This window comes from Puma concolor, chromosome E1 (genome assembly GCF_028749965.1).
Source record: "Puma concolor isolate L17-30 chromosome E1, mPumCon1.1.hap2, whole genome shotgun sequence".
NCBI lineage: Eukaryota > Metazoa > Chordata > Mammalia > Carnivora > Felidae > Puma > Puma concolor.
The window spans coordinates 63556566-63570657 of NC_141680.1; the positions used below are offsets into that span (position 1 = coordinate 63556566).

The 14092-nt window shown below is 53.9% G+C and overlaps 1 protein-coding gene across 2 annotated transcripts in view; it reads left to right on the top strand.

Annotated features, from left to right (window-relative positions):
* TBCD (tubulin folding cofactor D) overlaps nt 1–14092 on the top strand; it is a 159807-nt gene that overhangs the window by 24901 nt on the left and 120814 nt on the right. For both annotated transcript variants that reach the window (XM_086688345.1, XM_025927753.2), the window contains 4 exons: nt 4651–4696; nt 6092–6224; nt 12645–12781; nt 13832–13892. In XM_086688345.1, coding sequence (XP_086544471.1) covers nt 4651–4696; nt 6092–6224; nt 12645–12781; nt 13832–13892 — 377 coding nt within the window. The remainder of the gene's footprint in view (nt 1–4650; nt 4697–6091; nt 6225–12644; nt 12782–13831; nt 13893–14092) is intronic.

Sequence of the window (14092 nt, forward strand, 5' to 3'; positions counted from 1 at the left end):
AGCCCAGCAGAGCCCACGCTTGGAGGGGAGGGGCCTTGTCTGTCATAGGCTCTCCCTGCCTCTTAGGTGTGGAGCTGGCCGAGAGCTGCAGGTCTCCTGGCCGGTGCCCTCTGTCCAGCCTGGCCTGTGGCCTCCAGTGCAGGCTGTCCGAGGGCCTCACAGCTCCCACTGCTGTGGTGGTTGGGTTCTCAGGTGAATGGGACTTGGCCACCCTCACCCCTCCTTCTAAGCAGGTGTTCCCCATTCTGTGTCCTTGCCGTCTGTGGACGGCTGGTGTTGCTCCCTGATTTACCCTTGACCTTCCTTTCCATGGTCCCGGAGCCCTAGTTCTGTGCACCTGCTGTGCTTCAGAAGCCATGAGTCCGAGATCGTGCCTGTTATTCTGTCTCTTTTCCTTCCTCCTGCCAGCCTGTGTCATGAGGCCCAGCAACGAACAAGGATTCGAGGGCAGGCCTGGGTCTAGTCTCATCTGGCCATGTGGCTGAGGCGCTTAGAAGTGTCCCTGGCCTGGCCCTGCCTTCCTGGCACAGTGCTCGCCAGGTGTACTGGCTGCCCCTTCCGTGGCCCATCCTCCATCCTGTGCCAACGGTCCGTCCTCGGCCTAGCGCGCGGCTCTCTAGATGGGAGCTGGCCCTGTCTGTGGAGGCACCGGTTCCTGGGTCCTTGGCCATAGCTGTGTTTTGTCTCCACAACCTTCAGTGGTGCCACTCGGGAGAACCAGTGGCGAAAGGGCCCAGGTATGCGGTGGGGGAGCCAAAGCCAGAGGGTAGACAGCCTGTGGAGGTCTGTCCTCCAGGTCTCTCCAGTCAGAGGGCCGGGCACTGGGTAGAGTCAGGAGGAGGAGGCTGGTTGTGTGGGTTCCCCCAGGGTTTTGCGTTCTGGGCTGGCGCCTCCTCAGGGGTACCCTGGGTCAGGAGAGGGGCGGAGCATGGAGGTGCAGGCCAGAAACGCAGAGGCTCTTCTTAGTAGTTTCTGCCAGGGGCGTTGTTGCTCAAGTCTCTGGCCCTGCCGAAGCCCGTCTAGTTGTGCTTTTCATCCTCCTCTTTGGAACTCCTCTCCTCACTTCCCCTTGGAGGGGTGGGGGCCTCCTGTGGGCCTCCTGGCCCGGGAGCCCTCTCCTCCTGCTGGGCTCGGGGCTGGAGCGCAAGAGACCCAGGCCCCCTCCCTGCCTGGACGCCAGCACGACTGGGGACATCGCTCCTCTTCTGAGCCTGTGGCCACACTGCTCCAGCCCCACTGGTTTCTAAGTTCTCTGAGACGGTTGTGTCTTTGGCATGGTTTATACGTCCTGCCTTAGGCAGGTTAGGCGACGTGTGATCAGTATTCTTGTTACTTGCCAATTGAGGACCAGTTATTTTTATCTAAAATTATCAGCTGTTGAAGCCAGTTGGAATAACAAAGACCTGCTTGGGAGGGACTGAAGTCCTGTTTCTGGGCCTGTCTCTAAGAGCCTCTTGTGGGTCTCTTGCCTCGTGAGGCTGCAGGATGGTGTCTGCTGCTGTTACGGGTGGATTCCAGCCCCTTAATGGACAGCGTTCAGAGCTTTCAGTTTTTGTGTTTGAACTTCTGTTAAGGGTGCTTGAAGGCCTTTACGTGGCAGTTCAGGTTATGAAGTCTGACGAGGCTCCTGTGAGGTGGGCACAGGGGAGGTCCAAGGGGTGGTCACACTTGAGAGAAGAGAGAGATGTCATGCATCTTCCGGGGGCTGGAGGTGCCTCTGGTCTGGCTGGCTTGTCCCCTTTGCCCGGTGGGCCTCCCCCTGGCCAGGGCCTGGTCGTGGAGGTCGGCCCGGGTGGGCACTGCCCTCGGGACACTCTGCTTTTGTGTTTCGCAGTGCTACTCCGACCGGTTCCATCAGCTTGCTGTTAATTTTGGGCGAGGTGGCAGGCCTCCTTCAAGTGCCACTCGCTTGTACTGTTGTAAGCCAGCAGGTGCAGGGGGCTCTAGTTGGTGGTGGTACGAGGGTATTTTCCTCCAAACTACTGCCTGTGTTAGGGTTCCTCTACGAAGGGCCTGTGGCTGTTACCTAAAGATATGGAGCCATTTTGACGTGGCCGCCTTCCATGAAAGATGTGGCCCTGGGTGGGCTTGCGGTGGCACAAGTGAGGATCGTGGGCTGAGCTCTGTCCGGTGACCCTCCTGGAACTGGTTGTGCCAGTTTTGATCGTGTTTACATTTTGTCCCAGTTGTGTGAGGCAGGACAGCTGTGAGGGGGCACGGTGCTTCTCCTTAGCACTGGGACGAGAGTCAGGCGCTCACAGAGGGATGGGCCCCTCCTGCCTGAGTTCTGGCCTGACTGCTTTTTGGTGTGTCTATGTTGTCACGCCTTCTGGGGGACTGGGGACAGGACCCCACATAGAGGTTCCCAGCAGGTGCCGGGCTTGTTGAGAATGTGCCCACTGGCACACAGGAGAACTCCCAGGTGCTTGTAAGCGGCACCCCTGAGCTGGTGTGGTGTGGGGGACTTTCCTCCCGGGTCCTGGGTGGAGCTGCTTTTCTTGGCCTTGACTCGGTGGTGCTGCAGGGAGCCCTAGACCAGTGTGTCCTGCTTAGCAGCAGGGCGGACTGGCTCCCAAGCAGCTGACAACCTGTGATTCACAGGCTTGGAGAACATGCCCCGAGGGGGGGAAGCTGGTTTGCAAGCTGGGGAAAAGCAGGCCTGGGTGGGTAGCAATCGAAAGGTGTGGTAGTTTAGAAGATTACTGAGAGACTCCTTTTGTTTGCACCTTGCCGCTGTGGTGGTTTCTAGAACAACAGAAACAGACCTGATGGTCGTTGTTCCGGGGCTGCAAGGCGGCCTTCTCTCCAATCTTGAATGCAAAGTGTGTGCTCTCACCGGGGGTTTTCACCTGGCTCCTGTTTCCTGCCTCCATGAGCACAGGAGCACACCTCCTGCTTGGTGGCCTGGCTGGCGAGTGCTGAAGCCCCTCCGGACGAGAGTGTTCTCCCGTGGCCTCTCCCTCCCGTCGTGGAGCCTCACTGTCTCCTGTGTCTTGCGTGGCTGCACGCTCCCCGAGTGAATGGTGGTGAAGATGCCGCATTTTTATGTGTAAAACAGGCCAATGAACAAAAACAAAGCCCTTTGTAGATTTTTTTCTGGTGCTCCCTTTCCACCCCTCTGCCCTCGAGTCTGTTCCTGAGGGAGTCGGGACTCCGTGACCGTTCACGTGTCCAGACCGCTCGCGTTATCCTGTGGGGTTCAGGGCTGGGAAGAGCAGAGGAATAGAGCTCCTCGCACCCATGACAGATGGGGCGTGGCTTCCTCCTCGTCCAGACAGTGGCCGTGGCCTGCCTGGGTGCCGATCCCCTTCTGTGTGGGGACGCGTGCCGGCGCTCCTGGGAACTTGTCACCACTTTTATTCTGTTCTCTCGTTGAGACTGAGTAAGGAATTTGGCAAATAAAGAACGATGGGAGATACTTTTGGTATTTCATAATATTTTAAATTCTTATTAGTTTAGTTGGTGAATGAGCCCAAAGGACACTTTAACCAACTGCTGAGTGTGTCAGCTGTGCTCCGGGCTGTTTACCGTGCATCCCAGCAGACCCTCTGCACAGACGGGTCCTCTTCATGGCCCTGCCGCGTGTCCCCATCCCACCTCCAGTGTGGCATCTGCCGTCCAGGTTAGACAGGAGCACCCTTGCCTACAGGGTGCACTTCCTGAGCAGGGAGTTTGTTTTCTGTCGTGTAACAGCCCACCCCAAAGCCTGTGGCTTAAAACTGCAGCCACTGTTGTGTGTGTGGATTCTGTGGGTTCTGACAGGCCGGGCACGGGGTACCTTGTCTGTCCCTTGGTGCTGACGGGGTGGGGGCAGTGCTCAGCTGGAAGCCCACACAGTGGGGGCACTCGAAGGGCTGAGCACTTCCTTGATGTCAGGACCTAGTGTTGGGGGGCCAGGGAGTCTAGTGTTCCTGGGTCCACATAGCAGTTCTCGTTTTGCTGGTTAAATACTGTTTCTGAAGGAGAAGAAACCCTAAGAAATTCTTAGACGTGCTCAGTGTAGGATTCTTTGTTTAAGGGGCTTGGATGCCTGTATGAATTACCATTTTTCTTTCAGACCCGAAAGTGGAGGGTAAAATTCTAGGTTGAGCATTCTGGAGGTGGTGAGGCCTGTGCGCTTGGAGGTAGTCCCTGGTTATGGGAGATGGGGTGGGGGACACCATGCCAGGGCCCCCAGGACGAGGCTTCTCACGTATGTGAGAAGCATGGGGAACCTGTCTCACTTGCTGACTGAGAATGACAGACACTCTAGGGGTGAGCGTGTGGGCTCCTTACCTTCGTGAGGGCTGCTTGGGCCCGTAACTTCTACCCCCGGATCTCTTTTCGTATACACAGTTAATTAGAAAAATACCCAGTGAGATTCTCCACTCTCCTGTTAAGGCTCATGCCCTTAATGGCAGCTGGGGCACATGTCAGAGGTGACACCTTGCCCTCCCTAAATGAAAGGCCTTCTCGTCGTGTCACTCCTTGGCGATGTCCTTTCAGAAGATTGCCTCTCCCGCCTCCGTCACCCCTTTTCATGACAGAGACTGTTCTGTTCTTTTGTGATGTTTAAAATAAAACTATGGAAGATGTAGTGAACTGTTCTGAAAATTTATGTTCTAAATTTGTATTTGCAACATTTAATATATATTTTTTTTTTTTTTTTAGGCGCAAATATTTAAGCATGGAAAACGTGAGGATTGTTTACCCTATGGTAAGGTTCACTTGTAACAAGGTGTGTTTGTGATGTGAGTCTCTGTACGTGATCAAGTGTGTCTCTTTCAAACTGTATTCGTAGTTACAAAGTCTGTAACTTGCTGTATTTGGACGCTGTCATAGTTCTTTGGCTTTTTGTTTTAGGTGTGCATGTATGCTTTAATTGGATTTTTTAGGCCTGGTGTGGGAGATCTGGGTTCTTGATGCCCCGTCTGCCAGGTGTTGATTCTGGGAGACTTGGTGATGTGGAGACAGCCTGAGGTCACAGCTGAATTCTCCCTGTAGCCACGGTCACAGTCTCTGACCCTTTGCCCCCTTCTGTTAATTTTAGACAACCTCAATTTATGATAATAAGTTCTGTGATTCTTGCTGCAGAGAGGTTTACTACTTGGACCAAGAGAAATTTCTTGGAGTTATAGGTTTTAGAAGATGTGTGAACAACTTTTGAATACTAACGCCTATTTTTTAAAAACACCTTCAGTATGGAAAATTTCATACATGCGTGAAGGGAGAGAGAGTGTGTAACGACCCCCACGTTCTATCACAGGCTTCACAGTTTTAATTCATGGGTACCTTGTTTCCCGTGCTCCTCCTCAGCCCATCCAGACCCCTCTATTTTACCTGTTTCAGTGTGTATCCCCCAAAGACAGGACATTTTTGAAACATCCCTTGATGTTATTGTCACACCTGAAAAAATGAGCAGTAGTTGCCCAATGTCTGCACACACCCTCCTCAGCTGACTTGCACACACAGACCCGGGGTTTGCTCTGTGCTACCGTCATTCATGCCCAGGTCAGTCACTGCACGTCATTTGGGTCTTTGGGGAAATTTTTCAGATGCTGTAACAACTTGTCCTGAAACCCTGCCCTCCTTGTTTCTCATACGAAATGCCATCTTGTGTGCTCTCCTGGCCCTTGCTCCCCACCCCCCCACCGGCGCCCACCTCATTCCCCCCAACAGCCTTGGCAGCGTAGGGGCCTGACCACCCATTTCCCTGTTTGTAGGGACCCTGCCCCATCAGGCCTGTCATGCCTGCACGTCTCCTGTAATCCATGGCGTGTTCTTTCGCCCGCCACGTTTTGCATAAGCTCTTGTTTGCTCGGCGTGGTCTCCCCTCTCTCTGGGGATCCTCTTCTGCCAGCCTACACGCTACTGCTCACAGCCAGAAAGTTGAGCAGGGTTGACTCAAGCTACACTCGATAAATGACGTGCGATCAGGTCGGGGTTCTTCATGGAACTCTGGTGTGGTCCAGCCCAGGCCATCACACTGAATCTGGGGGGACCTGAGGATCACCTGTGGTTTTCACGTCGTGGATGCCAAACACAGAGTGTGTTTGGGAGACTGTGGGGAACCCTTCCCACCAAACTGAGCCACATGTGCTGTTGTTCGCAGCCGCAACGGTTCTCGAGCGCCTGGCGGGTTGCAGGCTCCCCTGCAGCAACCAGACCCTGCTCCGGAAACTTGGAGTGAAGCTCGTCCAGCGGCTGGGACTGACCTTCCTGAAGCCCCGGGTGGCAGAGTGGAGGTTGGTAGGCCAAGCCTGAGCGGCCCGAGCGCCTGTGGGTGAGGCTGGTGTGGTGACTGCCTGGGTTTGGGCAGCCGGGGAAGGAAGACTGTGTCCCTTCTGCTTTCGTTTCATTGCTTCCATCGCAAGAGTGTTGCTGATTTTGAAAAGAAAAGTTTTTCCTTTTTTTTTCCTGTCCCTACATCTCCTTTTTTTTTTTTTTCCTGTCCCTACATCTCCTTTTTTTTTTTTTTTTTCTGTCCCTACATCTCGTGGTTAGAATAACTGAAGGTGGAGTGGTGACAAGAAAAGTTTGCTGCTGCATTTCATGTGACGTTCAGGTGCAAGATGACTACCGGTTTGGGCTCACTGTCGGGAAAGCTCCAGTAATGATAAGACTGAACACAAGGTTCTTTCACAGAGAGCAGGCTCTCTCTCATGGCCGGTTCAGAAAACCACGCTGCCTCTGCCTGCGGGTGGGAACTTCACAGTCTGAGGTGGCCTGCTTCAGTGGACAGATGGCTTGTGACAGTGCCTCCCGTGGAAGGAGGCCCTTCTGTGCTCCCCATACTGTGTGCTTCACGGTCTTCAGTTCCCTTGTTTTGTTTTTGAGTAACAAGAAGCAAGTTTTCTCTTTGTTCATTTTTTGCATTTGAAGTATTGGTCGGTGACCTCCTTGCCTGAGGCTCGGCTGCAGGCCTCCACCACCATGCAGCGGCAGCCCGCTGCGTCGGGCCGTCCCCACTGTTGGGTTTGCAGAGGCTGACCCCTTCCCCTCGTCTCTGGTCGTCAGCCCTGATTAGGTTGACTGGGTGTTCCGCACACAGAGCTCCCACCAACTCCACGTTCCCAGGCTCTCACGGCTGATGCAGGGGCGCAAAGGTGCGTGGCTCAGGGTGGGCGGCTTCGTGAGTCCACCTGTTGGGCCCGTCACGCAGCCTCCTGGGAGGCTGGCAGCGGTGCCTTCCTTGGCCGGGGTGGTGGGGGACAGGTGGAGTGGGGTCTCCAGTGCACGTGAGCCTCTGTGCGACTCCACGGTGGCTGGAGAGAGCTAACAGTGTTCAGTTTATTTCAAGTATCGATTTGACTGGTTTGGGAGGAATTGCCTGGCAAGGTTCAGCTCAGCCTTTGTCTCAGGTTACAGTAAATTCCAGAGAACTGTGGTATGTCTTAGTGGTGTTTTACTGAAATTAGCTTTTGGGTCATAGAGCTTGTTCTGTGAGAAGTTGTTTGTGAGTCTAAATGTTGGTGGTTAGTTTCTAAAACTGTAGAGAAAACATTCAGTAATACGTTAGGGTTTCCCAGGGAGACAGAACCAACAGGGTGAGAGGGTGTGTGTGTGCATACACATAGACTTGTAAAGAATGGGCTCATGTGATTGTGGAGGCTGAAGTCCCAAGATCTGCAGGGTGAGTCAGAAAGCTGGAGGCCCAGGAGAGCTGATGGCATTTGAGTCTAAAGACAGGAAGAATTCCTTTTGACTAAGGGGAGGGTCGGCCTCTTTGCTCTGTTCGGGTCTTCAACTGATTTGGTGAGGCCCACCCACACCGGGGAGGGCAGTCTGTTTTATTCAGTTTACTAGTTTAAATGTGAACTCTCATCCAGACACACTCTCACAGGCATACACAGAATAATCGTTGACCGAATAGCTGGGAACTCTGTATCCCATTTGAGTTGACACATAAAATTGACCATCACAGGTACGACAAGTTTACTGATTTATTTTTTAAGAGAGAGTGCAAAGTGGGAGTGCAAGTGGGAGAGGAGCAGAGAGAAAGGGAAACCCAGAATCCACAGCAGGCTCTGTCCTGACAGCACAGAACCTAATGTGGGGCTCGAATTCACTAACCATGAGATCATGACCTGAGCTGAAGCCTGCACCTAGCTGACTGACCCACCCAGGTGCCCCTTATTTATTTATTTCTGAAAACAAATTTTTTATTTTTTTTATTTTTTATTTTATTTATTAAAAAAAATTGTTTTTTTAACGTTTATTTATTTTTGGGACAGAGACAGAGCATGAACGGGGGAGGTTCAGAGAGAGAGGGAGACACAGAATCTGAAACAGGCTCCAGGCTCTGAGTGGTCAGTACAGAACCTGACGCAGGGCTTGAACTCACGGGCTGTGAGATCATGACCTGAGCCAAAGTCGGACGCCCAAAGACTGAGCCACCCAGGTGCACCAAAACGAATTTTTTAAATGTTTATTTATTTTTGAGAGAGAGAGAGAGAGAGAGAGAGCGAGAGCATGAGCAGGGGAGGGGCAGAGAGAGAGGGAGACACAGAATCCGAAGCAGGTTCCGGGCTCCGAGCTGTCAGCACAGAGCCCGACGTGGGGCTCGAACTCATGAGCCGTGAGATCATGACCCGAGCCGAAGTCAGATGCTCAATTGACTGAGCCACCCAGTCACCCCTGTACTTTTTTTTTTCTTTTCTTTTTTTTTTTTTTTTTTAAATCTTCAGTACACTTCTGTTGGCTGTCTTCCCTTGATGAGGAGCAAGCCTGTTGGCAGGCTGGTAACTCACTGGTCCTGCACCCTCCTCCTGAGTCCTTGTTAGGTTGGACTTCTTTCCATTCCTTCTCCCTGGAGCATAGCTCTTGGTGAAGTGTGCTCCTCACTTCCAGTGCATGGCTGTTTGGTCCCCCTTGCTGGGCCCACATCTCAGTGACTCGCCAGCATTGTATGACCTCCGAACTCAGCTCAGCTGTCAGCCTCCCGGCTGTTCTCAGGTGGTGCTTCTGGGTCTTGCCGTGCTCTTGCACATCTGAGAGGTTGTCCAGGGATCCAAGGAGACTTCTGTGCAGAATTGTGGTTTCCTTCTCAGTAGCTACTTTTTCTCCAACATCTGTCCCCAAATACTAGCCATCTCTGTAGTCATGAATATTTTTTATTCAATCCAGCAAAACTGCTGCTCTCTGCTTGGACCCTCCTTTCTTGTGCTGGGGTTTAGAAAGTACCTTTGGGGGTGCCTGGGTGACTCAGTCAGTGAAGCGGCCAACTTCAGCTCAGGTCATGATCTCATGGTTTAGGAATTCGAGCCTCTTGTCAGGCTCTGTGCTGACAGCTCAGAGCCTGGAGCCTGCTTTCAGATTCTGTGTCTCCCTCTCTCTCTCTGCCCCTCCCCCACTCACTCTGTCTCCTTCTCTTAAAAATAAAGAAACGTTGGAAAAAAAAAAAGTACTTTTGGGATGGGGGCATCTGGGTGGCTCAGTCTGTTGAGCATTATTTGACTTTTGGTTTTGGTTCAGGTCATGAAACCAGGGTCAAGGGGTTGAGCCCCATGTTGGGCTCTGAACTGAGTGTGGAGCCCGCTTAGATCCTCTGTTTCTTCCTCTATCCCTCTCCCCTGCTTGTGCATGTGTGCTCTCTCTCTCTCTCTCTCTCTCTCTCTCTCTCTCTCTCCCTCCCTCCCTCCCTCCCTCCCTCCCTCTCCTCTCTCTCTCTCTCTGTCTCTCTCTCTCTCTCAGAAAACAAAGAAGTACTGCTGGGGACGAAGCAGGGGTGTGAAGGTGGGGTGCACCTGGGCACCTGCTTGCTGTGCACAATTGTAGCCTGTACTTGGTTGACCTCTCGTGGGTGCCAGTGGCCGACTTTTGTCCAGGTTTTGGAGTTGTTTGTGGTGGAAGGGTAGATCCGATTGGCCCCTGACGCATCTGTCATCTTTATAGTTTGTGGTTACTGAGGGTTAAGGTGAGTACTTTTCCCACCGAGTAATCGGCATGTGTACTCATTTGAGGAGAACAGGGACAAGGACGGCAGCCACTGTGTGTGATCTGTCACCGTGAGCGTATTCTGTGGTGGCTGCTGGCTACTCTCCCTGGATTAGCTACCTGCCGCTCCTCTGGTTCTGACCCCCAACTCTGAGGTGCTTTTTTTCCCCACACCAGTCTGTTCTTGGACTCCAGCCGGGTGTCCCGCAGTTAAACTCCATTTTGACCCTGTCCACCTGGAAATCTTGTCTGATCCCTCAGGTTAAGAGGTCAGCCCTACAAAGACGGCCCCCTCCCCACTTCCTTCATTACTTCAGATGCCAGTAGTGGGTCCAGGTTGTCACCTGTGACTCAGCTGACCCACATCTCCCTTCTCAGGCTTGATTAATGTGCCAGAGCAGCCCACAGAGCTCAGAGAAACGCTTTGTTTACCGCTCACCAGTTTATTATAAAAGGATATAACTCAGGAACAGCTGGATGGAAGAGGTGCAGAGGGTGAGGTATTGGGGCACAGCCATCCTCCCTGGGTCTCCATGTGCTCACCAATCCAGAAGCTCTCCAAACCCCATCCTTTTGGGTTTCTATGGAGCCTTTGTCACAGAGGCACATTTGATTAAATCGTTGGCCATGGGTGATTGACTCAGCCTCTGGCTCCCCTCCTTCCCTGTGGTGGTGGGACTGAGAGTTCCAACCCTCCAGTCGCGTGGTTGGTTCCCTCAGTTAGCAGTCCCCATCCTTAGGTGACCTAGGGGCTTTCTAGAAGTCACTTCATTGACATAACGGAAGACACCTTCATCCAAAAATGGTCAAAGATCAAATATATGTCTCTTATTATAAATGACAACATCACAGTTATGTGAAAGAATACTCCAAAGTTTAGTAGCTTAAAATGTATTTTTTTTTTTTTTTTTTTTTTTTTTTTTTGTTAATTTTTTTAAAAAATTTTTTTTTTTTCAACGTTTTTTATTTTATTTTTGGGACAGAGAGAGACAGAGCATGAACGGGGGAGGGGCAGAGAGAGAGGGAGACACAGAATCGGAAACAGGCTCCAGGCTCCGAGCCATCAGCCCAGAGCCTGACGCGGGGCTCGAACTCACGGACCGCGAGATCGTGACCTGGCTGAAGTTGGAGGCTTAACCGACTGCGCCACCCAGGCGCCCCAAAATGTATTTTTTTTAAAAAAACTTATTTGAGAGAGAGAGCAAGCGAGTAGACGAGGGGCAGAGAGAAGGAGAGAGAGAGAATCTTAAGCAGGCTCCACGCCAAGCACAGAGTCCAGTGCGGGGCTGGATCCCATGACCCTGCGTTCATGACCTGAGCCGAAATCAAGAGTTGGATGCTCAACCAACTGAGCCCTCCAGTCGCCTGCAATGATGCATCTTTATCGTCACCATTTCTGTGGATTGGGAATCTGGGTGTAACTTAGCAGGGTCCTGTGGTCAGAGTCTGTCTGAGGCTTCACGAAGGTGTTGGCCAGGCCTGCTGCCATCTCCAGGCTTGAATTGGGGGGGTGGGGGGGCCCTGCAGCCAGGCAGGCTCCTAGCGTTGCCGGTAAGACTCTGTTCCTCATGGGCTATCTGCTGGCGACCTTCCAGAGCTCTTGGCGCCAGGCAGTGCACAGTGCAGTGGTCGGCTTCTGTCAGCGAGAGGGGGGCGGCAAGACGGAAGCCACAGTCTCCCAGAGCCGCCTTGGGAAGGACGTCCCCTCACCGCTGCGCTCTCCCAGCAGGAGTCACTGGGTCTGGGCTGTACCCAGAGGAGAGGATTGCATGAATGTCAGAAGGTGGGCCGCTTGCCACTGTCCTCGTTCTCGGTTGGAAACCGGTCCGGAGAGTTAAAGAGCTGCTCAGGGCCACAGTTATCAGTGCTCGAGCTGGTGTTCAGGTTTTGGGCTCTGCCTGTGAAGCTCTAGCTGTCTGCGCTCAGGAGTCCGCCTCAGGCTGCTGCCCCCAGATGCAGTCTGTGTCTTGACTCAGGCACCTTTTGTGCTCCAGGCTGTGTGCCGATCCAGGGCCACCCGCCAGGCTGGCCGTGTGTACTTACCTCAGCACCACGCACTGGTGCCCGCCTTCCAGGAGGAAGGGCAGCAGCGATGGCCTTTCGTGCACATCCTTGCATCTGACTTGTCACAGGCCTCTAGGTAACGGCCTCCTCTGACAGATGGGGACACCGTGGCAGCCGGACGCTCAGGAGCTGTGCAGAGTCGGACGGTGGATCTGGCCTGTGCTGATGCCCTCGCAGCACATGGATGATGCCAGTGGCCTCGGCTGGGGGGAGGAGGGCTGTGGCTGGTGGGGCCTGAGAGGGAGGCTCCAGAGACCGCATCCGCAGGGGCTAGCCGTGTGAGCTGCAAGGTCCGGGGTGGCTGGGGGCCTGAGGGGCAGTAGGGGTAAGAGGCAGAGCGCCTTGTGAAGAAGGCCAACGCCCACGGGCTGGTGAGTGCCCTGGCGCCCTCCTGCAGTCCTGCTCTGTCCCCTGCCTTTCTGCCTGGACACCGCACAGTACTCGGGAGCTTCTGAGTAGTGCAGGATCCTGTGGCTGACCTTGCGGATGCCAGCCGCTAGCTGCTCCATTTGTTTTCTGTCCTGTCTCTGAAAAGCACATGGAATTGTCACAGACATCCTTTAAGGTTCTAAGGGACACCAGATTATTGATTTCTGTCGAGATAATTTGTCCTCGAGGCTCCGGCAGGCGTGGCCGCTGGTCTGAGGTCACGTGTGTTTGTGCAGGTACCAGCGCGGCTGCCGCTCGCTGGCCGCTAACCTGCAGCTCTGCGCCCAGAGTCCACGGGAGCCAATAGTGCACGCCGAGGCTCCCGCTGGTGATGGAGACTGTGATGTCCCCGAGGAGGTGGAGAGCGTGATAGGTGGGTGCAGTCCCTGCGGGCTCTGGTCTCTGGGTGGCGGTGAGGCTCCTCCCAGGTACATTTATTGGCCGCGTACCTTTGCCACCTCTGTGCTGGCAGCACGTGGCCTTCTGTGACCTTCCCCACCCTCACCTTCATGGAGTTCGTGGTTGCTGGTCTGTAGTCTGCGGGCCCACGACCCTTTGGGTCCTGGACCCTGTCTTTCTGTTCGCTGTTTGCTCCCCTGTGTGAGCCCTCCTATTTCCACCTCACTCCCTAGGCACCTCAGGACAGCTCCGTGCCTTCAGCCTTCCCCCAAGCCTGGCCTGGGTGTATTGCGCTGGTGGCCTCAGGCCTTCTCCTGAGGGGATGGAGGGGTGGCTGTCTTGGGCCCTGCCCCGCTCTCACTCTGTGACAGCTCCTGGCCCCGCACACCCTGCCTGCTCCCCGACTCCCGCCAGGTGTACCCGGCAGGGCCAGCCTCCCTGTCCATGAAGGACAGCCCTGTGCCTCCCCTGTTTTCCTCCCCTTCCCAGAGCTGTCTGCCCCCACGCCCTCAGGGGCCCTATACTGCCCTGGTCACAGTGGACTTGACCCATTCACAGGCTCCCATCCTTCCTCTGTGTCAGCCTTTCCCAGGCTGCCTGGTGCCCTTGGTCAAGGTTTCTGCTGACTGAGGATTGCCAGGCTCTTTTCTGAGCAGCCTCTGGGCTCTCCCGACTTCCTTCGGGCCCCTGTGTGGCTGTTCTGGAATTTGGCCTGTGCCCGAGACCCCAGCAGAGCCCCTTTTCTGCACCCTCTTGCAGAACTGGCCTCTGGGAAGTCTTCCTCACTTGGTGCTTTCTGCCCAGTGACGGCTCTGGTGGGCGGATCTACTTTGTAGCAACAATGGCAGGAGTAGGTTTTTAAAAATGAAGAATTAGAATAATTAGAATTAACATTCTTGATGTGACTCCCTTCATGGTGCTCGAGTGCTCTGCAGGGTGGGTTATGTTCAAGCTCGGAAATGAACTTCCCCAGCACTCGGGCGAGTGCGGAGAGCTCAGACCTGGCTTTCCCGTGTTCTTGCAGAGCAGCTGCTGATCGGGCTGAAGGACCAGGACACGATTGTGCGGTGGTCTGCGGCCAAAGGGTAGGTGCCTGCTGTCCCTCCGCAGGGGGGACATCCTGTCATTCAGCGCGTCTTGTGCAGTTGAGAGCTGGGAACAGCTTCGAGATTTTTATAAGGTGGAACAGTTTTTCTCATTTAAATTTATTGCTTTATGTTCTCATTTTAAAGGTAATTACTGGGGAATGAGGGGGCTTCATTTCCTTGCCTGTCTGGCTAGAGTG